At 39.5% G+C, this 25,905-nt stretch overlaps 2 protein-coding genes across 3 annotated transcripts in view; both read right to left on the bottom strand.

Annotated features, from left to right (window-relative positions):
• Positions 1–25,905, bottom strand: part of LOC311171438 (UDP-glucuronosyltransferase 2B4-like) — a gene marked incomplete at both ends in the record, with an annotated part of 106,071 nt that overhangs the window by 34,803 nt on the left and 45,363 nt on the right. The window lies entirely within an intron of this gene.
• Positions 11,348–21,009, bottom strand: LOC311171440 (UDP-glucuronosyltransferase 2B31-like; the record flags this gene model as incomplete). 2 transcript variants are annotated; one of them, XM_084234290.1, is made up of 6 exons in its annotated part: positions 11,348–11,624; positions 12,767–12,986; positions 13,928–14,015; positions 15,329–15,460; positions 19,240–19,388; positions 20,271–21,009. In XM_084234290.1, the coding sequence occupies 6 exons, from the start codon at positions 20,992–20,994 to the stop codon at positions 11,348–11,350; spliced, it is 1,590 nt and encodes a 529-aa protein (XP_084090416.1). The 2 variants fall into 2 exon arrangements, with proteins under 2 accessions (XP_084090416.1, XP_084090415.1); XM_084234289.1 differs by having other exon boundaries at positions 20,523–20,994.

Genomic DNA, 25,905 nt, shown 5'->3' with positions numbered 1-25,905 from the left:
ATTCATATGGAATCAAAAAAAAACACCGAATAGCCAAAGCTCTCCTGAAAAAAAATGAAGCGAATGGAGGCATCACACTCCCAGACTTCAAACTATACTACAAATCCATAATCATCAAAACTGTATGGTATTGGAACAAGAACAGACATACAGACCAATGGAATCGAATAGAAAATCCAGAAATAAACCCACAGATCTATGGTCAACTAATCTTTGACAAAGGAGCAAAGACTATGCATTGGAGCAAAGAAAGTTTGTTCAATAAATGGTGCTGGGAAAACTGGGTCGCTACTGTCCGAGCCTGCAGACTGGTCAACGAGGTTCTCGAGGGGAGAGCAGCGACCTGAAGAACAGGGGTACACCACGGAGGGAGACACATACACTCTTCGTTCAGCTATCGCATGTCTCATTTATTTTTGGTTTCAGCGGGGCTTTATAGCTGGGAAAAAATCATTGCCTAGCCAATGATTACACACATGACCTTATTTGGTCAGCCGGAGGTCATCATGCATACTGGACCGGAAGGAGCATAGCTAATCCCAGAAGGGGGAAGTATCCTGATGCCATGAGGCAAGGTGCCAACAGATCCCCCTTTTCTCTTTATTAGTGAGGAGGAATGTGCCTGTCTTAGGTTGCGGATTGCAGGGACGAGCCTTACCCATCATCACCCGACAGTCCTAGATGAAAGGGGAGCGTGGGCTGTCTTAGGTTGGTCCCGTCCCGCATTCCATCTTACCCGTCATTGGCTATCCATTCCAGCATCCTCAAGGGGGCCCAGCCAGGAAGCTGGATAATGACTGACGTTAAAAGGCTACCAAGGGTCAGGACGGTGGGACTCCCATAGCATGTAGGCTGTGCTACCTATTGGCCAGGCACAGACGGCAACCGGAGATCCGTATATGCGTCCCTACTTTCCAGCATTTCCAGGCAGTGATAGTGCACCTGGATAGGTCTCGCCTGAAGGGACTGTATTTGTTGCCTTACAGACCCAAAAATTTTGTTTAAAACACAAGGACCTGTAGCAAGTAACAATAAAAGGGATAACAGGGGACCCAATAGGGGGAGCAGATACGGCAAAAGTCCGTTGAGGCTAGTCTGTAAGGGGTTGGCTGCAAGTTCCTGGAAACGGAGATGGCCAAACCGGAGGCACCCGTGGCCAGGGCAGAGGTAATGCCTTGCAGTTGCAGGGCGAATCCAAGGAAGAAGACGCGGATGCGAGAGAGGCGGGTGGTCCGAGGCCGGCTAAGACATGGGCGACAGGGTACTGTTGAAGAACCAGGAGAATCCAGGTGGCCACAGGCATCCTGAAAAGGAAACAAAAAGAGACGCCTCAGAGGGACTCAGCCACCCTGGGCGGAAGGGGTTGACGGGGCGCCTCGGCAGCGTCCGGAGGTTTTGTAGTGGCGCTGGGTGGCGCAGGTACAGCACGAACCAAGCGCTCTGGGAGCCAGCGAGGAGAGTCAGTGTCGTGGGGGTAGACACAAACCGCTCCACGAGCCCAAATCAAAACAGGGTCTGGACCATTCCAAGAGCCTGTAAGTGGGTCCTTCCATTTGACCAACGCAAACTGAGTGGAGGTGGAGGAGTGCCAAAAGCGGTCGGCTGCACTTTTACCAGCATCATCCAGGTGGAGGAAATTTAAAATAAACAAGGCATGACACAGGACATTGCGGGGCGCCAACCGGGAGGGGTAACAGGAAGATTGGCAGATTTTGTGAATAACGGTTTTGAGTGTCTGGTGGGCTCTTTCAACGATGCCCTGTCCCTGGGGATTATATGGTATGCCAGTAGTATGAGTAATGGAAAGGGTGGCACAGAATTCAGAAAATGCCTTGAAAGTGTAGCCTGGTCCATTATCAGTCTTAAGGGCCTTAGGCACGCCTAAAACAGAGCAGGCATAAAGGAGATGGGAGATAACATGTTTGGTGGCCTCCCCAGCATGGGGAGAAGCCACTAAAAATCCACTGAAGGTATCAATGGAAACATGGACATACTTGAGATTACCAAACTCAGAAACATGGGTGACATCCAATTGCCAGAGGTCTCGAGGGGCCAAACCACGAGGGTTGACACCCAAGTGAGGGGCAGGAAGGGAAGTAGCACACGTTGGGCAGGAGCGAACAATGTGCCGGGCTTGGTCTCGGGTGAGACGGAACAACACACGCAGGGACCGGGCATCGAGATGATGGAGGTCATGGGCTTGTTGGGCCTGGGTGACCGAAAGAACGTGAATTGTCTGAGTGGCCGCATCGGCCAAGTTGTTTCCGTGTGTCAAGGATCACGGAAGACCAGAATGGGCCCGAAGATGGCCGAGGAAGAAAGGAGCAGTACGGTTCCGGATGGCCGCCTGGCACCACTGAAAAAGAGCAGCAGCCATGGAGGATGTCTTGATAAATGGGGCGGTTTCAAGTAAGGGAACCGACTGGGCGATGTAAGCACTATCCGTATATAAATTAAGAGGTTGATGGGCAAAGGAAGAAAGAACAGTGATCACTGCCTCAAGCTCTACAAGCTGGGCCGAGGAATGAGGGGTTTTCCAGGCAGTGGAATGACCATGCACCACATATGCGGCTGTTCCATTGGAGGATCCGTCGGTAAAAACTGTGAGGACCGACAGAAGGGGCGATCTTTGTGTGGTTTTGGGAAAGACAAAGCGGTGGCTGGCAGCAAACTGAACAAGTTTGTCAGGAGGGTAATGGTTATCCAAAACGCCCAGATAGGAAGCCAGTACGATGGGCCAAGTGTCAGTGGACTGTATCAACCAGTCAATCTGGTGGTTGGAATAAGGAGTGACCACAGAAGAAGGCTCAAGGCCGAAGTATTTGCGGGATGCAAGACATCCCTGAACAATAAGGTCAGCCACAAGGTCATAATATGGGAGAAAGTTTCTTTTTGAGGAAACTGATTGATGGAGCCACAGGACAGTGTTGTCCTGCCAAAAGAGCCCAGTGGGACAGTGTTGAGTGGAAAAGATAAGCAAGGAAAATGGTTTGGAATAGTCCAAACTTACAAGGAAATGATCATTAATGGCAGTTTGTACCTTTTGTAAGGCAATCTGGCCCTCAGGGGACAGAGATCGTGGAGACGCAGGATCAGGGTCGCCCTGGAGGGTATCAAAAAGGGGCTTAAGGTCCGCTGTGGGCAACTTTAAATAGGGGCGAAGCCAATTAATATCCCCCAGAAGTTTCTGGAAATCATTAAGGGTGTGAAGATGGTCGGTCGCAATAGTTGCACTTTTAGCAGTAATATACGGACCATCGAGACGGAAACCAAGGTAGGTGTAGAGGTCACAAATTTGAACCTTCTCAGGGGCGATTGTTAGCCCTGCCTGAGTTAAATGGCAGTGAAGGGAGTGGAAGCAGGCTAGAACCTCTTGGGGGGGGGGTTGCCTGCAAATAGGATGTCATCCATATAATGAATGATGTAAATAGAGGGCCATTGAAGACGTACCGGCCAGATGGCGCGGGCAACAAAAAGTTGACAGAGAGTAGGGCTGTTAGCCATACCCTGTGGAAGAACCACCCATTGGAAACGCTGAAGAGGTTGTTGAAAATTGATAGAAGGAAGGCTGAATGCAAACCTTTTCTGATCATTGCGGTGAAGTGGGATGGAGAAGAAAGAGTCCTTAAGATCCACAACAACCCGGAACTAGTTTTTTGGGATGGCAGCCGGTGAGGGAAGGCCAGGCTGTAGGGCGCCCATGAGTGTCATAGTGGCATTAACCGCCCTTAGATCTTGAAGGAGTCGCCATTTGCCTGAGGATTTTTTAATGACAAAAATAGGTGTATTCCAGGGCGACGTGCTAGGCACAACATGACCGGCATCCAACTGTTCCTGCACCAGTTGGTATGCTGCCTGGAGTTTAATTTGGGACAGAGGCCATTGGTCGACCCAGACCGGGTCATCAGATTTCCAAGAAATAGAGATAATGTCCGGGGAGGGTACAGGAACGTCAATGGCCTCTACGGAAAACTTCCCAGTCTGGCACGGCTTACCTGGCCCTTAGGTTGGATGGGCTGTGTAATGCCTTGAAGGTGGGATCCAAGGCCACGACCCGGAAGAAAGCCCTGAGAGAGCATTTGAGCGGTAACCACCTCATTAGGGCTACACATCATGAGACCCATTTGAGAGAGGAGGTCCCGACCCCAGATATTAACCGGAAGGCCGGGCAAGACATAAGGCTTAACATGGCCAGTATGGCCCTCTGTGTCTGTCCACTGTAGGAGTTTGGAACTTTGTAATGGATTGGCAGATTGTCCTATACCTTGAAGGTTGGTGAGCGTGGCTACGGTAGGCCAGGAGGGAGGCCAGTCAGACTGGTGGATGATAGAGACATCTGCTCCCGTGTCGATAAGGCCGGTGAAAGAGCGCCGTCCAAAGAAAGAGTAAGGGAGGGCTTGTCCTTAGTTACGGGCTGAACCCAAAGGACATCTGTGACATTAGTGCGCCACCCTCGATGAGGAAGGGTTTGTTGTTGCGGCCCAGACAACAGGGGGAGAGGAACCAACTGGGCAATTTTTTGGTCCTGGCGGATTTGTAATGGGAGAGATGTGGAGGCAACAACCGAAAGGGTGCCCGTAAAGTCTTGATCTATGATTCCAGGAAAGACATGTAGGCCCCGGAGGTTGAGAGAGAAACGGCCGAGGAGGAGGCTGCAGGTGCCCGCCGGGGGCGGTCCCTTGGACGTGGTGGGTAACACCTGTGGGCCCATTTCTGGAGTTAATAATGTGTCGGTGGCGGTACAGAGGTCCAATCCGGCGCTACCTGAGGTGGCTCGGGAAGTTGGCCACTTATCGGGGTGGGACTGGTCGTCGATGGAACGAACCCCATTGTTTGTTGCGGGGCCTGGGGCTGGCCCCGCTTGAAGTTTCCCGAACGGGGGGGTAGGACATTTCCATCTGAGTCAGTGAGGGAGCGGCATTTGCGGGCCCAATGGTAACCCCTACGACAGTGTGGGCAGAGTCGGGGGGGTCGGGAAGAAGCGGAGGTAGTAGTAGCCGTGGTTTGAGGTTGTTGATTAGTGAAGGGAAACGGAGACGAACGGGATACCGCGGGAGCGGCAGGCCAGGGACAATTTCTAGCAAAATGGCCCTGTTTTTTGCATTTAAAACAAGTAACCTGAGCTTGTGTTTGGCCAGCCATGTAAGCGGCGACCGTCTGTCCTGAGAAGGCAGCGGCCATGGCCAGTCCTTGTTGGTAGGCAGGGTCAATGTCTGTACACGCACGGACATAATCCATAATGGTAGAGGTGGTCCGGCGAATGGGATGTATAGTGGCCTGACAGGCGGGAGGAGCATTTTCAAAGGCCAGTTGACGGACAAAGTCAGAGGATCCAGCCGTACCTCCTAACATGCGTTCTGCAGCAGTTTGGAGGTGATCAACAAAATCAGAATAGGGTTCCCCGGAAGCCTGACGTATTTTAATTAAGGGGGTACCAGTGTTGTTTTTTGAGGGAAGTTTGCGCCATGCACTAAGGGCAGCAACACTAATTTGGGCATAAAGGCCGGGTGGAAAATTGATTTGGTTATTTTGATCAGAATAATTGCCTTCTCCAATTAGCATTTCAAGGGTCCATCCATTGCGGGCCTTGCGGTTTTGTCTTTCAAAAACCTTACAATTATCAATAAACTCAGCCTTCCAAAGGAGGTGATCGCCCCCAGAAAGGGTGGCCTTTGCCAGGGAGTACCAATCCGACGGAGTGAGAGAGGATTGGGCTAAGGTGTCCAAAACAGTGAGGGTGAAGGGCGCCGTGGCTCCATAAAGGGACACCGCCTCTTTTAGTTCTTTAACGTTGCGGAAATTATGAGGCTCATGATGACGTTGAACAATGTCCTGGGCGTTGGTGGTTTCAACCACCGGAAAGAGATGTAATGGAGCAGGGCGCGAAGGAGGAGGGAGGGATGGAGAGGGCGGCTGAGTGGGAGGAGTCAAAGAAAAAGGCGGCAAGGCAACAAGGGAGGAAGAAGGAGGGCAAAATGGCGGCAAGGCGGGAACAGAAGAAGGACAAAATGGCGGCGGATTAACTTGTGGGGGAAGAGCAGAAGGGCCGTTAGCAGACACAGGGAAGGCCGCACACAATTTATCAAAACGGTTAACAAGAGTATTAATTTGGTTTCCCAAGGTCTCAAGTGTTTGCATTAAAACAGGCTTTTTTATGGGGTCCTTGGCAATAGAGGTGGGGGGAGGCCAGTAGCGACCCTCTTGTTCTGCCAACTCGTCCCAGCCTACCTCGGAAGCCGGAGGGGACCTACGGCGGGGTCGCAGCAGAGAAGGGTAGAGGCTTTTGCATGGGGGAAGTGTATTTGGACGGGGCTCCTTTACGGGGGTGCCAGCATGTTGGGGGGCACCATCTGGCTCTGGGGGTGCATTATTTTGGGGATTAGTCTCATCATTAGGGTTGGGGACCCCTGTCGCATGTTTTGGGGCGAAATTTCTTCATCCTCACTATGGGATGAAATTAGGTCCTCACCGCAAGCCCCGGAAGGGGGAGCCTCAGCTACACTGGAGGGGACACTTTTAAGGATATTTTCAGTATGGGAGATAGCATGTTGTAAGCCAGGATCAGTTTTTCGCTTAGCCAACAGATCATTAATAAGATTCCAATATGAAAAGGCCGTTACGGGAACCTTTTCGGGCCCAAAAACTCGGTAAAAATCGTTGAGAGCATCTCCCACTCTCTGCCAGCTTTTTTCATCAATAGTTCCTTCTTTAGGGAACCACGGGCATGTTTCTTGTACAAAATCAAAGAATAAAAAGAGGTCCTTGGACTTAACCCTAACTCCACGTGTCCTAAGAGCTTCCTTGAGCTGGGAAACATAAAGCTGGTGCTCACTAAGTGCCTGTCCCATTTTTAAGCAATTCAGACGCCGAAACTTACCTAATGACTGTCCCGCCAGGTGTGTCGGGACCTGAATAACTCGCACCACGCGCCGCGTCTGGGTCTACTGGAAATCTCTCATACCTCGAGCACCACGTTGGGCGCCACCTGTCCGAGCCTGCAGACTGGTCAACGAGGTTCTCGAGGGGAGAGCAGCGACCTGAAGAACAGGGGTACACCACGGAGGGAGACACGTACACTCTTCGTTCAGCTATTGCATGTCTCATTTATTTTTGGTTTCAGCGGGGCTTTATAGCTGGTGAAAAGCGGAAGAAGCAGGCCAACAGTGCCTAGCCAATGATTACACATGACCTTATTTGGTGCGCCGGAGGTCGTCTTGCACACTGGACCGGAAGGAGCACAGCTAATCCTGGAAGGGGGAAGTATCCTGATGCAATGAGGCAAGGCGCCAACACGCTACATGCAAAAGAATGAAGCTTGACCACTACCTCACACCATACACGAAAATCAACTCAAAATGGATTAAAGAACTAGACATAAGACCTGAAACCATAAAATATATAGAAGGAAATATAGGCGAAACACTACGTGATTTGCACATCAAAGACATCTTTACAGACACATCACCCAAAGCAGTGATAGTGAAGGCAAAGATAAACAGCTGGGACTACATCAAATTAAAGAGCTTCTGCACAGCAAAAGAGACAATAACAAAAACAAAGAGAAACCCCACCAACTGGGAGAACATTTTTGCACACAACACTAATGATAAAGGACTGATCATAAAAATCTGCAAAGAGCTGATGAAACTCAACAACAACAAAGAAAATAATCCAGTCAAAAAATGGGCAGAAGAGCTAAAAAGAAACTTCTCTGAAGAGGAAATGCAAATGGCCAACAGGCATATGAAAAAATGTTCAACATCACTTGTAATCAGGGAAATGCAAATCAAAACTACCATGAGATACCATCTTACACCAGTGAGAATGGCACATATTAAAAAAACTAGCAACAACAAATGTTGGCGAGGGTGTGGAGAAAAAGGAACTCTCCTGCACTGTTGGTGGGAGTGCAAACTGGTCCAACCACTGTGGAGAGCTGTGTGGAGATTTCTGGACCTACTAAACATAGAGCTTCCATATGATACAGCAATTCCACTCCTAGGTATCTACCCAAAGGACACAGAAACATCCATTCCAAAGAACACCTGCACCCCTATGTTTATAGCAGCACTGTTTACAATAGCTAAGCTTTGGAAACAACCCAAATGCCCAAAAATAGATGACTGGATCCAGAAGATGTGGTACATATACACCATGGAATATTACTCAGCATTCAAAAAAGATAAGCTCATGCAATTTGCAGCAACAGGGATGGCACTGGAAGGGATCATGCTCAGCGAAATAAGCCAAAAAGAAAAAGAAAAATACCGGATGGTCTTACTCATAGCAGGAATCTAGAAAACTTAAATAAGGGACCAGGAAAATGAATAACTACAGGAAAGTGAAAATCAGAATCAACAAAAAAACTATGAACCAGAGACACTTTTGGGGGGGTGGGTGGCGGGAGGGGAGGGATTGGGATCAGAAAGAGGGGGTTGCAACTGTATGGGGAATATAAAAATAAAATTTATTATTAAAAAAAATGGTCACATTTAGTTGTTGTCCACTATGAAGATACTTCATTTAACCTTTTGTGGTATCTGGCAAGAGCCTATGCAATCGCATTTGCTCTTTCTTCAGGCATGTTACTGACCATTGAGCCCAGAGTAAACACCACAATACCATTTTTTTCCAGAGCTCTGTGCAAACTCTTCCATTTCCTATGAAGAAAAATTTGCTGATCACAAAGGAGCAACAGCACAGCAATTGTGCTAGGAGGATTGCTCAAATTGCTAAGGAGAGACCATCATGGACTTTAGAAATTACTAGGATAGTGTCTTTTACAAAAAGTGCAAAATTAAAGTAACATAATATTTACATAATATTTACAGTAGCTAACATTTTAGATTAATGGATAAGTATATTCCCATTATTGTATAATAATTAGCAGATTTTTTTCATCTTACTAAACTGAAATTCTAGAGCCATTACATAAGAATTCTCTTTAACCATTCCCTGGTAACCTTCACTGTGCTCTCTGTTTCTGTGAATTTGCCTCCTGTAGAAAGTTCATGTATTTGGAATCATACAGTATTTGTCTTTGTGGGAATGGCTGATTTCACTCAACAGTTGTCCTCAAAGTTCATATAACATTGTGTGTGTACAACAGTGTTTCTCGACTCATCGACTTTGCATATTTAGGTTGCTTCAACTTTTTGACCACTGTGAGTAAGACTGATCTGAAGATGAATATGCAACAACCTTATGGAGATCCTGCTTTGAGCTCAAGTCCCTTTAATGTACACAAAGGAGTGGAATTGCTGGGGTGTATGGTAATTCTGTTTTCAGCTTTGGAGGAATCCTCACTTGTTCTTATTGGTTATTATTACAGTCAGCGCACAGGACTGAGGAGGAGAAGCTGTTAGACAATATAGACCCAGAATCTTCTTTCACACCATTTTAATCCCTAATGTAGATTCTGGAAGGAAGACACACAGCAAGATATTAACTCTTTAGTTCCTTATGGTGATCAGTCAACTAAATCACTTATATTTATTCTATGTTCTTTTCCTAAGGAATTTGTTTATTGACTCTTTGATATTTTATTTCCCTGAATATGAGCACTAAGAAAAATTTAATTATGTCCATGACTTTATCTTCCAGCACCGTAATCCTTTAATTCTTATCTTAAATTTGTTTTAATTTCCCAAATACTTTACCTGAATCATTTCTTAATGTTTTGCTATTAGTAATTGCAAATATACAAAGACTCTGGTATGGGAATTTCCATTTTCCAGTATATAGTCATAAGAGTCTTGTGTGTGCACCCTCCATAAGTGTTGAAATGCAGAGGGTCCAAAGTCTTCCAGAGATTCGATAAAACTGCACTAATATCTTTATATTCCTTCTTTTTAAAGTTGTTAATTTTTCTCTTTACAATTTTGACCAACTCTTCAATTACAAAAATATAATTTCCAATAGCAATAATTTTAGTTAGGCTACTTTTTGAAAATAAATGTTCTGACCATTAATCTATAAAAGTACAGAACTTTTGAAGTTCACCTTTATTCTTGACTTTTGCACAAGTGTCCTCAGTACCCTTACAACATTATATTATCTTTACCAATAAGATTTATACTTTCATATGTTTTCATTTGAACAATTAGCACTCTTTTGCTTAAACCTAAATAAGTTCCTTTAACATTTGTTGGAAGCCCTGTTTATAAGCCAGGCCTGACATTACTTGAGAGGAAGACTCTTTGTAGTTACTTCAAAAATGAAGGTCAGTTTTGCCAGTAGACTGCTCTTGGCGGCAACTATTTTTCTTTCATCTTTTTGAAATTATTATGCTGATACTTTTTTTTTAAGCTGGTTCTTTCTAACCTGTAAAGTTTCTGAAATATCAGATAGTATTATGGGGGTTCCCTTACATGTAACAATTTTTTTTCTCCTTGGTGTAAGATTTTCTCCTTGTCTTTAACATTTGACCCATTAACTGTATTGTTGTGTAGTAAGTTTCATTGAGTTCAGGTAGAAAACCTAAAATGTTCCCCAAGAGGATCAATATCAGGGACTTTTCTGGGACAAGTAGAGGAAGATATGTTAGTAGTTTAAAACGTGCATTGATTAGTATTAGCAACTTCAGTAATTACTAGTTCTTGACTATATGTAATTGGCAACATATGCTTTAGAAAAGATGAAAAGGGAAATTAAGTGATTCTGTCCTTCAGCTGAAAGTGCATATTTATCATTGCTCATGATTTGAATGATTTCTTAAACATTTGTTTGCTTGATATCTTCTTAAAACAATTTATTTTGGCACTGGCTAGATATCTTTAATGCAGTTCAAGGACAAGATAATGCAATTACTCTCATATGAATGTCTGGTTTTACTTTGAGAATGGCTTCCCAGATATCAATATTTTTATCACTTATGTAATGTCATTAATATCTTTGTGGTTTTCTTGTTCTTTCATTTGGAACATATCCCTCTATTTCTTCACTTTCCTTAATTCTCTGTTGGTTTCCATGCATTAGATGAAATAACCACCTTTTCCTGTCTTGTAGGCATGGCCTCATATAGGATACAACCTTAGGTTGTCCCTCAAATTTTTATGATTATCTAAATAGTTCATTTTATTTTTAGGGTTCAAAGAAATAGTGAGTTTGTGCCAAGATTTATCAGTGTCTCCAAGGAGAAGAATTCAGCTGGCACCTAAACTCAGTTTGACCGGAAATCACACACTCAAGGAAAAGTTTTTAAAAATGCAACTAATTCTCTTTCATGGGATAACTGCATGACGGGAGTTTCTCTAAACTCCATTTATTTTGAACCTTAGTGTGATAATTAAAATGCTGTTTTATTGTCCCTTATGTGAGATATATCAGCCTTAGGACACAGAAACGACTATTCCCTTTTGTCCTTTCTTGTTTTGACAATCTTCCGGCAACAAAACAGACAACATTTTGCTGTGATATACACAGCAGTTGCCACACAGGCCAGCAGGAACCCGATCACATCCAACGAGTGGTACTGGACCCAGGTGAGGTCATGGGAGGCTGGCCGCAGGTGCTTGGCTCCCTTATTACGCATGACAAACTCGATCCAGAAGACAGCTCTATCTAGAGGCTTCATTGGCTGATCATGCTGTATCCTTGATAATTTCATGATATTTTCTTTATATCTAGGGAGAAACAAAATTTATACATATCGGAAGGGAGCTATTTTGCCTAAGCATGTCATTTTCTGAACCATTTTTTCAAAGGTCATACATATAATCCAAAATAAATGTCATAGATTTGGATATGAAGGTAAAATATAAGGTGGGATGTTAAGACTTTTCTATCAGATGAAATGTTATGATTTAAAGTAGGAATTATAAATAATGCTTATGAAACATTTACAGAAGTTTATGTCATCGTGGATGAAATCACTCAATAGTTTCTGTGCTTAACTCATCTCTTGTCTCTCTAGATTTTGCCCCTTCAGATTACGACACTCTCTCCTCAACATTTCCATTTGACTTCTCATCACGTTAAAATAATTATGGTCTTTGGACTGCAGTATTTTGCATGTTCATACCAAATGATTTCTTTTAATATTTTGTTTCATGTACACTGTGATATAGGAGGGGTGGTTTTCTGGCTGTTCATTGAAATTACCCTAATATCTCACTGTAGAAAGAAACCAGCTGCAATACAGAAATCATTTCAAATGATTCTGATCATATGAAAAAGCCAGATTAGGGCAACTAGGGACAGAAAATAGAATAATGGTTGTGTAAGAGAGAGGTATGGAGACCGACTTCTAAGTTATGTAAGATTTTTTTTTAGGTATGTTGAAAATGTTCTATACTTGATGCTTTATACAGTTTATACTGATAGTTTGACAACTCTGTAATATACTATATTTACTTGAAATTCATATGTAAATTATTGATTTTTATTATATATAAATTGTATCTATAAAATCTGCTAAAATAGTAACAAAAAATCATATTTTGGTCTAAAGTAGATTTATACTTTCTGAAATTTTAGGTACAGACCTCAAATAGAGCTTCAAGTTCTTCATATTTTCCTGTGGTTCCTATAAACTTTTACAATTACCTATGTAATTAAGCATTTGCTCGTGTAGAAAATTGTTGCATAATTATTTACCCATTCACTCAAGCAGAATCAAAATGAAACTTTGAAATTAATGTCTGATTAAAAATAAAAATGGATTTGATAGGTTATATTATCTTAATAGTTGCATACTTATTAAAAAAGGGATGAAACATTAATAATAATATTTGTTAACACTAATGAGAAAAATTCTGATACTCACGAGGGGTCATTAATAACTTTCCTCAGTGCATTGAGCAAATCTGTGCTTGACATTTTTTGAAAATGCAATGCAACAGCTGCTCCCTTGTATGTCATATGAGCAATGTTATCAGGTTGATCTGCAAACAAGGGAATGCCCACCATCGGGATGCCATGGTAGATCGCTTCAAAGATGCCGCTGGCTCCACCATGGGTTATAAAAGCCTTGGTTTTTGGATGACCTAAATGGGTTAATTTCAAGAAATTAATTTTAATTCTGAGGGAAAAATGAGAGTCAAACAATTTGGAGACTGAGTGTGGCATTGTTTTCTCCAGAACAGATTATTATTCACATAAAATTCATTAATAACTTTCCTATCTCAAACAAGAGTACTTAAGGTTATTTTCCCCCAGCACCAACTTTCTATGGTCTTCGCTCTTTCTCCCTCTCAGCTCCTTTTTAACTTTAGAGCCTTCACTTAGTTTATTAGTGTCTACCGATTTGAAGGAATATAGCTGTTTGCTATATAAGCCAATGTTTGTCTTTGTCTTTCGGACTTGCTTTACACTATACACAATTTCTTAGAGATCCTCCCATTTTGCCATACATCCCCAGCATTTGATCTTTCCTTATGTCTGATTACTCTGCCATCCTGTGGATCTACCAGTCTTTGTCATCAATCTTGTGTCAGTGGACTTCAGGATGTTTCCCAGGGCTACATTCAGTAAATAATAAGAAATAAACATTATAGAAAATATGATTTTTTGGTTTTAGGTTCTTTGGAGAAATGTCCTAGTGTGAAGTGGATCTTAGGATATTTCCATTTTTTTTTCTTTCCATTTTTTGATTTTAAGATAAAATCAGACTGCTTTCCATAATGGCTTCAGCAATTTACATTCCTACAAACAGTTCATAGGACCACTTGTTTCTCCACATGATCTCCACCACTCTTGCTGGGATTCTTTTTACCTGTAAACTTTTCACAGGTATCAGATGATATCTCATTGTGGTTTTAACCTGTATCTCCTTATTAAAAGTTATAATGAACATTATTTTAATGATGTTTTATCACTCTGGGTATCTTTCTTGGTGAATTGTTTGTTCAGATATGCCGCCCACTTATTGTCAGAATGGTTGAACTTACTCTAATTTCAGTGGTTTTTTTTTTCCCCAGAATCTTACCAAGAAGGTCATTTTGGGGGAGCCATTTATACAGCCGAGTGTTTGCCCCTAAGGTAGCTGGCTTCTTGCCATCAAATCTCCATAGAACCTGGTAGGGTAAAGAATGTATCTTATTCCAATAGTAAAGTTTACAAGTTATAATATGTTTGAATTCTAAAGACATTCGGAGATCATCAAGTCTAACACCGTTCATTCACACATATGCATTAGATGTTAAAACTGAGAAATGTTAAAACACTGATAGTTATGCACACTTTTTTTTATATTCATGAAAGTATGCATCCTATCATGGCCCTTCACACAGGGGAAACAACAATTGGGATTATTAAAATTATAAAAATTAAAGACATTTTAGACATATAATATAGTTCAGAATGTGTTCGAAATCAGTAAGATCTTTGAATTTAATTTCTGATTTATTTAATTACTCTCAAAATTCCAACGTAACATTAACCTATTTATTTCTTTCTAAGTGTCTAAGAGCGAGTATTTTGTTTTAACTTGTTCACTAGGCTACATTAATAAAGATTTGTATCATTTAGTTTACAAAAAGGGTAGCAAAGTAATTCCAAAATCAAGAGAAATAATAATGGTGTTTACAGATAACTTACTAATAATGTAAATAATCTCTGATTAGGAAGTACATTGAGGTACTTTTAGATCTCTGGCTATTAAGCACTTCATGAAGCCAGGACATGGTGTTTTTAACTTTGGAAATTCATTTAGTGTGAAAAGGAATGTCTGTTTTCATTATGTAAAATAAATACAATTTTATTATATAAAATCAAAATATAGTTATTGAAAAAATCCAAATTGTGATGATGCCATTTTTTTAAGTGACTATTAGCATATTAAGCAATGCACTATCAAACCTAGACCTAGATTAATCTGAGACCTTAGCCATCACTTCTCTAAAGACCCGGGTAACAGCACACTGAATGGTGCAATTTCAAATATAGGGGAAAAAAGACCGGACTTTGCCCACAAACATCCACTGCATAATTACCTCTCCTGCTTTATCAATTTATGCTTAACATATTGAAATTTAACTTCTTGCTGGTAGCACTTGCATTGTGTACTTGCCTTCAGAAGTCCCATAGGAAACAGCAGGTGACAATGCATTATATGGCTATTTCTGTACCTGCCCACAAAACCTTCATAATGTAAACTTGCAGTTACCTTTTCAATATATTTTATTCTGATCACAATATTAATGCCAAGTTATTATCACTCAAAAAAAAAAAACACTGTGCATTTTAGCACCTGCCATGCATATTTTGTTTGAAGTGATATCCAAGAAAAAAAAAATGGAGCTACATGATTGTTTACTTATCCTGCAAGAAATATCTTTACAAAATGCACACACATGGAGGTTGTCCACATGAAGTGACTTTATCTAACCTTTTGTGGAATCTGGGCCAGGGCCGATGCAATCACATTGGCTCTCTCTTCTGGCATGTTACTGACCACCGAGCCCAGAGAAAACACGACAATACCATTTTCTCCAGAGCTCTGTGCAAACTCTTCCATTTCCTGTGAAGAAAGAAATTGTTCATCATAAAGGACCAGCATCATAGCAAACATTATTAAGTCATTGCCTAAATAACTCTAGAGTTCAACTAGAAATTATTCCAACAAATTATTCTTTTTTTTTTCTTTTTTTTTTTTAGGCATGTTTTTATTTATTTATTTTATTTGTTTGTTTTTTTTGTTTTTGTTTATACATGCACTGGGTACAGTCAGAAGCGCGGGAGGGTGAGAGAATTCACCAGAGCCAGAGCGGGGAGCAGAGCAGGCAGAAGGACCGAAGTACACTGCTGAGGGGAGCAGCGGGCGGCAGGAGAGGTCTGCGCGCCATGTGGGACCCTCCTCCGGTGGCCGGGGAGCAGCCGGGGATGGAACTGGCGCCGCGGAGGCTGCGGGCAGCTTCACAACCCAGGGCTCAACCGCTGCGCCACCGGGGAGGCCCAACCAACAAATTATTCTAACATACGTTAGACATGATGCACCTTTCAAAAACTGGTAAAATTTATGTAAGGTAACTTTTACCATTCCAATCATTCCTAAGTTTATAGACCAGTGGTAAGTAAATTTTCTTTGTGTTGTGACCAATTTCAGAACTGTTTCATCTTGCAAAACTGAATTTTTAGAACCATTAAACATTAATCCACTTCCCTTTTCACTACTCTGCTACCAACTATCATTTTACTGCCAGTTTCTACTAATTTGGCTATTTTATTTATTTACTTATTTTAATTTTTTTAATTTTTATATTCCCCATAAATTGCAACATCCTTATTTTGACCCCAAACCCTCCTTTCCCCGCACCCCCCCTCCATAGTGAATCTCTAGTTCACAGTTGTTTGTTGATTTTGATTTTTTCTTTCTTATAGTTATTCTTTTTCCTGGTCTTTTATTTAGGTTTTCTAGATTCCTGCTGTCAGTGAGAACTTCTGGGATTTTTCTTTTTCTTTCTGGCTTATTTTGCTGGGCATGATCCCTTCCAGTGCCATTCATGTTGCTGAAAATTACATGTGTTTATCTTTTTTGAATGCTGAGTAATATTCCACGGTGTAAGATCTGGAACAAGACAAGGATGTCCACTCTCACCACTGCTTTTCAATATAATACTGGAAGTTCTAGCCAGAGCAATAAGACAAGAGAAAGATATCCAAGGAATCCAAATAGGAAAAGAAGAAGTCAAACTATCACTATTTGCAGATGATATGATAATATACATAGAGAACCTGAAAAACTCCACAGAAAAACTAATTCAACTCATCAATCAGTTCAGTAAAGTGGCAGGATACAAAATCAACACGCAAAAGTCAGTAGCCTTCCTATACACAAACAATAAATCTGAAGAAGAAGAAATAAAAAAAAACATTTATTATCGAAACAAAAAAAAATCAAATACTTGGGAATAAATCTAACAAAGGAGGTAAAGGACCTATACAAAGAAAACTATAAAACACTGTTAAAAGAAATAGAAGAAGACACAAAGAAATGGAAAGACCTCCCCTGCTCATGGATTGGAAGAATAAACATTATTAAAATGGCCATCCTACCAAAAGCAATATACAGATTCAATGCTATTCCAATCAAAATTTCAATGACATTCTTCAAAGAAATAGAACAATTATTGATGAAATTCATATGGAATCACCAAAAACCCCGAATAGCCAAAGCTCTCCTGAAAAAAAAAAAAGAAGGGACTTCTTTTTTTGAAGTCTATAGTACAGACTTCAACTTTATTACAAAGCCATTATCATCAAAACTGCATGGTATTGGAACAAGAACAGACACAAAGACTAATGGAATCGAATAGAAAATCCAGAAATAAACCCACAGATTTATGGTCAACTAATCTTTGACAAAGGAGCAAAGACTATGCATTGGAGCAAAGAAAGTTTGTTCAATAAATGGTGCTGGGAAAACTGGGTCGCTACATGCAAAAGAATGAAGCTTGACCACTACATCATACCATACACAGAAATCAACTCAAAATGGATTAAAGAACTAGACATAAGACCTGAAACCATAAAATACATAGAAGGAAATATAGGCGAAAAACTACGTTATATGCACATGAAAGACATCTTTGCAGACACATCACCCAAAGCAGTGATAGTGAAGGCAAAGATCAACATCTGGGACTACATCAAATTAAAGAGCTACTGCACAGCAAAAGAGACAATAACAAAAACAAAGATAACCCCCACCGACTGGGAGAACATTTTTGCACACAACACTAATGATAAAGGACTGATCACAAAAATCTGCAAAGAGCTGATGAGACTCAACCACAACAAGGAAAATAATCCAGTGAAAAAATGGGCAGAAGAGCTAAAAAGAAACTTCTCTGAAGAGGAAATGCAAATGGCCAACAGCCATATGAAAAAATGTTCAACATCACTTATAATCAGGGAAATGCAAATCAAAACTACCATGAGATACCATCTTACACCAGTGAGAATGGCACATATTAAAAAAAACTAGCAACAACAAATGTTGGCGAGGGTGTGGAGAAAAAGGAACTCTTCTGCACTGTTGGTGGGAGTGCAAACTGGTCCAACCACTATGGAGAGCTGTGTGGAGATTTCTGGACCTACTAAACATAGAGCTTCCATATGATCCAGCAATTCCACACCTAAGTATTTACCCAAAGGACACAGAAACATCAATTCCAAAGAACACCTGCACCCCTATGTTTATAGCAGCTCTATTTACAATAGCTAAGCTTTGGAAACAGCCAAATGCCCAAAAATAGATGACTGGATCAAGAAGATGTGGTACATATATACCATGGAATATTGCTCAGCATTCAAAAAAGATAAACACATGCCATTTGCAGCAACATGGATGGCTCTGGAAGGGATCATGATCAGCGAAATAAGCCACAACGAAAAAGAAAAATACCAGATGGTCTCAATCATAGCAGGAATCTAGAAAACTTAAATAAGGGACAAGGAAAATGAATAACTATAAGAAAGTGAAAATCAAAATCAACAAAAAACTATGAACCAGAGACACTTTTTGGGGGGTGGAGGGCGGGAGTGGAGGGATTGCTTTCAGAATAGGGGGGTTGCAATTATATGGGGAATATAAAAATAAAATTTATTATTTAAAAAAAAAGACTGAATATAACTTGCCTCATACTCTAGAACTTGCGAGAGCTGCCCAATATCGTTAAATTTTGCAATCAAAACAGTACAGTTAACCCTTGAATATGTTAGTCTTATTTCCTGACATTTAAAAAGGCCCAGGATGTCTTCAAGATGGTAAAATATTTCAATAAAGGACACCCATTTTTAATTATGCATTTGTGCATATGATATCAATTTAAAATGCTTCCCTTTACAAGAAATATCCTCTATGCTAATAGACTTCTTTTCAAATTTATAGTATGGTGTGTTTTCAGGTATTAGTAGCAGAGGTAGTTTGATATTTGTTCTATATGTAGAATTTATGGCGTTTATTTTTAGTAGTGTACATTTCCTCTCATTTGTCAGTCTCTCTGATGTGGGGAACCATGATCTGCAATGGTACTTAAGCAAGATTTTGCAAAAACCGGGTGTGTGGTAACAAACACCTGCTCAAATGGTCTAGGCAATCCCCTCTATATTCTGAGATATCAAGCCATAAATCTCAGATGAGAATTGTTTAATGCTACAGTGAGAGGAAATTAAATCTTGGATTTGGCAAAAGGTATTGTGGGGATGCACATTCTTAGTGGGAAGGAATGGCTTCCTTTTAAGCTAGAATATTTTTGAAGAATCTCAAAGCAAATGAAACAAGCAAGGATAGGTTACCTTAGGCAGGGGTTTGGCAGGTTTGCAGTGGTATCCTCCAACAAACTCAAAATTTGGTAAGAGTGGGTGAGAATACCAAAAATCCCAATAATTTCTAACAAGCCATATATCAGCTTTCTCCATCAACTCAAATAATGTAGTAGGTCTTCCTGAAGGAAAAAAGCAACCAAAGTAGATGAAATGAGAATATTTTAATATCTGAATGTCAATATATATGGCAATTTTTGAAAGTAGTTCATAATCATTACAAAATTCAATTACAGGTCTGAGTTTACAATTCTGCCCATAGCTCAATTTTCACATAAGCAGACTGAGGAAAAATCAGAGGAAACAATCTCCTCGATGCTCCATAGAATGCTGTGTGAGAAATACGTAACTTCTCCTTCTAATGTGTAGTGAATGAAAGTCTCAATGTCTTTCCAAATGATGAACAAGAATGTATTACTCGAATATATAAGGGATAAAAAGATACAGTGTAGAGGATATTTTGGCAGTAAAAGGATTATTTTAAATAAAATCAATACATATTATTATAAATTGTCAAAACCCATAGATTGCACAACACCATTACACTGGATTGTGAAGTTTGTAGGAGTGTGATATGTAGGGTCATCAATTGTAACATATTAATCACTATTCTTGAACTTCTGTTGAGCATTCTATGCAGAATATATGCAGGACTTATTTACAATGTCTGCAATCAAAATTCTGGAACTTGAAAATTGTCTATAAAATAATGTATGTTACAAACACAATAAGCAAAAATGGATATGATATTGCAAGAGATACAGTGTTTAATTTGAGTTTCCTGAATCTCTAAGGTGTTTCACAATAGTCATGGATCAGAAGGCTCAAAATTACCCTGCATTTTCAATCTGTCCCGTAATAGTTGTGAGATTGATCATTCTTATTATTACTCATCACTGTACTTCTAAAAGACAAATCCCTCTCACCATACAGTTATAAAATATTACCTTCCAAGGTGCTATTATAGGTAAGATATTACTCTATAAATTTAAAACTAGACTTACCAAGTACTTCACTATAAAGGTCATTCCATGGCTTCTCATTTATTGTTTGGAACCAAAATTCAAAGTAGAGCACATATATCATATTTTTTACCCTCTCCAAGAATGTCATTTTATCACTTAATTCTGACAAAACAACTGGTACATATGATGGTGGCAGTGGAAGTTTTCCAATATGCTTTTCAAATTGATTTCCAGGTGTGAAGCGAATACTGTACACAAATGGTACGTTAAGGAGCTCTGCCAGCAGCTCACCACAGGGTCCCACAGCATCAGAGAAAACCATATCAAATTTTGATTCTTGGAGTTTTTTTATAAGTTTCTTGTTCTTGACTACATCTCTACAGAGCTGGTGAAAAGCATCATAAAAATTCCAAACGAGAACTTGCATTTTTGAAAAATATGTCCAAAAGGAGTTTTTAGGCAACTCATATGTCCAATCAGTCACTAATTGATTGAACACACCTTCAAACTCAGTTTTAGAGAAAGATGTAGGATAAATCTCAAATTTAATGGCAGATGGTTTGCTGTGATCAACAAGAATGGAAACTGGAGTTGTCAGAACAACCACTTCGTGACCTCTCTCAATAAGTTCATCCAGGACTGTTTTCATTGTTATCCAAAGACTGTATTCCGCGGGCCACACCAGCACCTTGCCACAACTCCCAGAGTTAAAGTAAAAGCCCAGCTGAAGCAGCAGAAAAACTGAAGTCCATTTCGCAGACATCCTTGTGAAATGTGGTGCTTCTTTTAAAAACAGCTTTTCTTTCTCATTGCTCATGTTTATATGCAAGAAAAATAAATCACAAAGTTAAACTGTAACTGCACACCTCAAAGTCAATAGATTGTGTTAACAATCAGAACGTTTTGTGATATGTGGCGAAAGCAAAAGTACAAAGTGAACATTGGGTTGCAAAACTATATATGAAACTATATATGCTTGTATACAAACAAAGCGAACTTGTTCGGGTTCAGTGTCTGTTTGAAGATTATAAATGCTATTGCCAGTTAAGATTTAATGCCCTTACAAGTGTAAGTCACTTATTTTATGTGCTATATTTTAGAAGAGTGTCAAGAATAGCAGAAAATGAGAGATGACCATGTTTGCCACCTGCTGACAGATAAATTAAAGAGAAAACTCTTCTGCCGCTGTGTCCTAATGGCTAAGAATCATTGTTTAAGAGATTGCTCTGTTTGGTTTTTTAAAGCTTTCTTAGTATTTAATTCTCATACTATTCATTTGCTGAATTTAAATTGTAGATTTCAGTCTACAAAATAATTTCAAAGAATTTTGTTCCTTCTATGATATTAAATTCAGAGAATGTATCATCCCACGAAGGAGTCTTTACATTTTGACTGGATCTTCCTAAGTTCTGTCTCTCTCTGTTCTAGCCAAGAAAAAATCTAGTTTTGTCTGTACAAATTTTGCATAATCTAAATATTTCTGTTAATGGAATCATGTAATCTATTTTCTTTAGGTTTGTGAATCTACTTGTGTAGCTCGTATATAGTTTTGCAACCAATGTTACCTGAAATAAATAAACAAGCAGATAAATAAATAGATGTCACTGACTTTCAGATTAGAATTATATTTTATTTAGTAATTCTAAGATAGTTGCTTTCACACTGACATTTAGTCATCTGTAAGTATTTATAAACAGTAGATGCTATGTAGGGTAGGATGATTGTAAGGGAAATAATTATTAAAAATGAAATAATGTATTATAAATTAAATAATTATAATCTTTAAATTAGCTTATTAGTCTTTGTTGTTAAGCTGCAGTACTGCTTTGTATATCTTAGATATAAGTCCTTTAATATTTTCTTTGTGGGTTTTTGTTCATTTTCTGGATAGTAACCATTTGATGTCCCCAAATTTTTAATTTGATGAAGTCCAACTTATCTATTTTTGTCTATTGGTGTGCTTTATTGTCATTTCTAAGAAGACGTTGACTAACTCAAATCACTAGGATTTACTCATATTTTTTTTTAAATAATAAATTTTATTTTTATATTCCCCCATACAATTGCAAACGCCCCATTCTGACCCCAATCCTTCCCCTCCCGCCCCCCACCCCCCAAAAACTGTCTCTGGTTCATGGTTTTCTGTTGATTTTAATTTTCACTTTCTTATATTCATTTTCCTGGTCCCTTATTTAAGTTCTCTAGATTCCTGCTATGAGTGAGACCATCCGGTATTTTTCTTTTTCTTTTTGGCTTATTTCGCTGAGCATGATCCCTTCCAGCGCCATCCATGTTGCTGCAAATTGCATGTGTTTATCTTTTTTGAATGCTGAGTAATATTCCATGGTATATATGTACCACATCTTCTTGATCCGGTCATCTATTTTTGGGCATTTGGGTTGTTTCCAAAGCTTAGCTATTGTAAACAGTGCTGCTATAAACATAGGGGTGCAGGTGTTCTTTGGAATGGATGTTTCTGTGTCCTTTGGGTAAATACCTAGGAGTGGAACTGCTGGATCATATGGAAGCTCTATGTTTAGTAGGTCCAGAAATCTCCACACAGCTCTCCATAGTGGTTAGACCAGTTTGCACTCCCACCAACAGTGCAGAAGAGTTCCTTTTTCTCCACACCCTCGCCAACATTTGTTGTTGCTAGTTTTTTTAATATGTGCCATTCTCACTGGTGTGAGATGGTATCTCATGTTAGTTTTGATTTTCATTTCCCTGATTACAAGTGATGTTGAACATTTTTTCATATGTCTGTTGGCCATTTGCATTTCCTCTTCAGAGAAGTTTCTTTTTAGCTCTTCTGCCCATTTTTTCACTGGATTATTTTCTTTGTTGTTGTTGAGTCTCATCAGCTCTTTGCAGATTTTTGTGATCAGTCCTTTATCATTAGTGTTGGGTGCAAAAATGTTCTCCCAGTTGGTGGGGTTTCTCTTTGTTTTTGTTATTGTCTCTTTTGCTGTGCAGAAGCTCTTTAATTTGATGTAGTCCCAGCTGTTTATCTTTGTCTTCACTATCACTGCTTTGGGTGATGTGTCTGTAAAGATGTCTTTGATGTGCAAATCCCGTAGTGTTTCGCATATATTTCCCTCTATGTATTTTATGGTTTCAGGTCTTATGTCTAGTTCTTTAATCCATTTTGAGTTGATTTTTGTGTATGGTGTGAGGTAGTGGTCAAGCTTCATTCTTTTGCATGTAGCGACCCAGTTTTCCCAGCACCATTTATTGAACAAACTTTCTTTGCTCCAATGCATAGTCTTTGCTCCTTTGTCAAAGATTAGTTGACCATAAATCTGTGGGTTTATTTCTGGATTTTCTATTCGATTCCATTGGTCTGTATGTCTGTTCTTGTTCCAATACCATGCAGTTTTGATGATTATGGCTTTGTAGTAGAGTTTGAAGTCTGGGAGTGTGATGCCTCCATTCCCTTCTTTTTTTTTCAGTAGAGCTTTGGCTATTCGGGGTTTTTGGTTATTCCATATGAATTTCATCAATAATTGTTCTATTTCTTTGAAGAATGCCATTGAGATTTTGATTGGAATAGCATTGAATCTGTATATTGCTTTTGGTAGGATGGCCATTTTAATAATGTTTATTCTTCCAATCCATGAGCAGGGGATGTCTTTCCATTTCTTTGTGTCTTCTTCTATTTCATTTAACAGTGTTTTATAGTTTTCTTTGTATAGGTCCTTTACCTCTTTTGTTAGATTTATTCCCAAATATTTGATTTTTTTTGTTTCGATAATAAAAGGAATGTTTTTTTTGATTTCTTCTTCTTCAGATTTATTGTTTGTGTATAGGAAGGCTACTGACTTTTGCGTGTTGATTTTGTATCCTGCCACTTTACTGAATTGATTGATGAGTTGAATTAGTTTTTCTGTGGAGATTTTGGGGCTCTCTATGTATATTATCATATCATCTGCAAATAGTGATAGTTTGACTTCTTCTTTTCCTATTTGGATTCCTTGGATGTCTTTCTCTTGTCTTATTGCTCTGGCTAGGACTTCCAGTATTATATTGAAAAGCAGTGGTGAGAGTGGACATCCTTGTCTTGTTCCAGATCTTAATGGAATTGCTTTCAGCTTTTCACCATTGAGAATGATACTGGATATTATTTTCTTAAGGGAATTTTATCATCTCAATAGGTACGGTTATATATATTCTCCATTTTTTAGTGAATTTTAGTTTGTGTTGAAGCAAATTTTTCAGAATTATTCTTGCACATGGACAACCAGCTGTCTCCTAGCAGTGTTTTCTGTAAAGGCAATGCTTTTCCTCCAGAATTGTCTTTGCACTCTTCTTGAAAAAAAGGAATCCATTGATCATAAGACTTATTTCTAGACTCTCAATATTTAATAGATCTGTATGTACCTACACCTTCCCCCCCCCACCTATTATGTTCATTGATTTGAAATTGGTTTACAACATTGTATTTTTTATGGGTTATAGACTCAAGCTTCCTCAAATGTATGTTCTCATGCCATTCCCTCTACCATAGGACCAGTAAATCCACATCACACTCCATTGGCCTCCGCACTTCCCCATTCCCATCCCTCCAGAGTTCATACTGTCGCTGGTGCTGTGTGTGGGCCAAAAGACTCTCCCAGGTGTTTGCTGCTCTCTGGTGGGCTGCTGGGCCCTCCCTTTACCTGACTTTCCTCACAGGGGCAGACAGTCTTATTCTTTGTTGATGGAATCATAAATGACAACGGCTCCTTGAATTTTTCTTTCCAATAGCTTATTTTTAGTGTGCAGAAACAACAAAATTTGGTATGTTGGTTTTGCCTCATGCAACTTTATGAAATTCATTAATTTTTAATTAAGTGAATTTAATTTAAAATTTTTAATTAAATAATTTAATTTAAATTCATGAACTTTCAATAAATTAAGCATTTTTTCTATGAATAAAAATCATGTTATCTAAATATTAGGACAGCTTTAATTCCCCCTTCTAACTTTGATCACCTTGCAGTTTTTCTTGCCTCATTGCTCTGGTTGTGACTTGTAATAACACATTGAATAAAAGTGGCAAGAGAGATCATTCTCTTATTGTTCCTCTTAAAAGAAGTTTCAGTTTTTCACATCGACTGTGTCCTGCCATATGACCTTAATTATTCCACTTCATTGAGAGTGTTTAATCAAGTAGATGTTGAGCTATATCAAGTACTTTTTCTGCACCTAAAGCGGTGAACATATGGTTTTTATACATCCATTTGTTGATGTAATATAATGTGTTGACTTATTTGCAGATATTGAGTCATACTTCATTCCTGCAATAAATCTCAGTTGATCATCCTTTTTTTAATGTAATTTGTTGGCATTTTCTTCTTGGATATTTGCATCTTTGTGGATTGATATACTAGGTTTTATTAGGTCTCTCTAGATTAACTTGTGAATTTTCTGATTGACAAATATTTCAAAAATTGAAAGTATCTTAAAAAGAATAGTTAAATTTTTTATATCAAAGACTATATAAACAAATTTATGTATGTAAAAAAGTGTGTGCTTATATATTTGCATGTGTGTATACATATATATATTTAATCTTCAGTAGAAACTTTCACATTGATCCTTTTTAAGTATTATAGAATAAATATCTCATTGTTTGTGAAATGAGTACTCACTAATTTCCTGTGTTCTTCTCTTTTATCCTTTCCATTCTTTCCTA

This window comes from Talpa europaea (assembly GCF_964194135.1).
Source record: "Talpa europaea genome assembly, chromosome: 5".
Lineage (NCBI taxonomy): Eukaryota > Metazoa > Chordata > Mammalia > Eulipotyphla > Talpidae > Talpa > Talpa europaea.
This window is presented reverse-complemented; position numbering and strand designations above follow the sequence as displayed.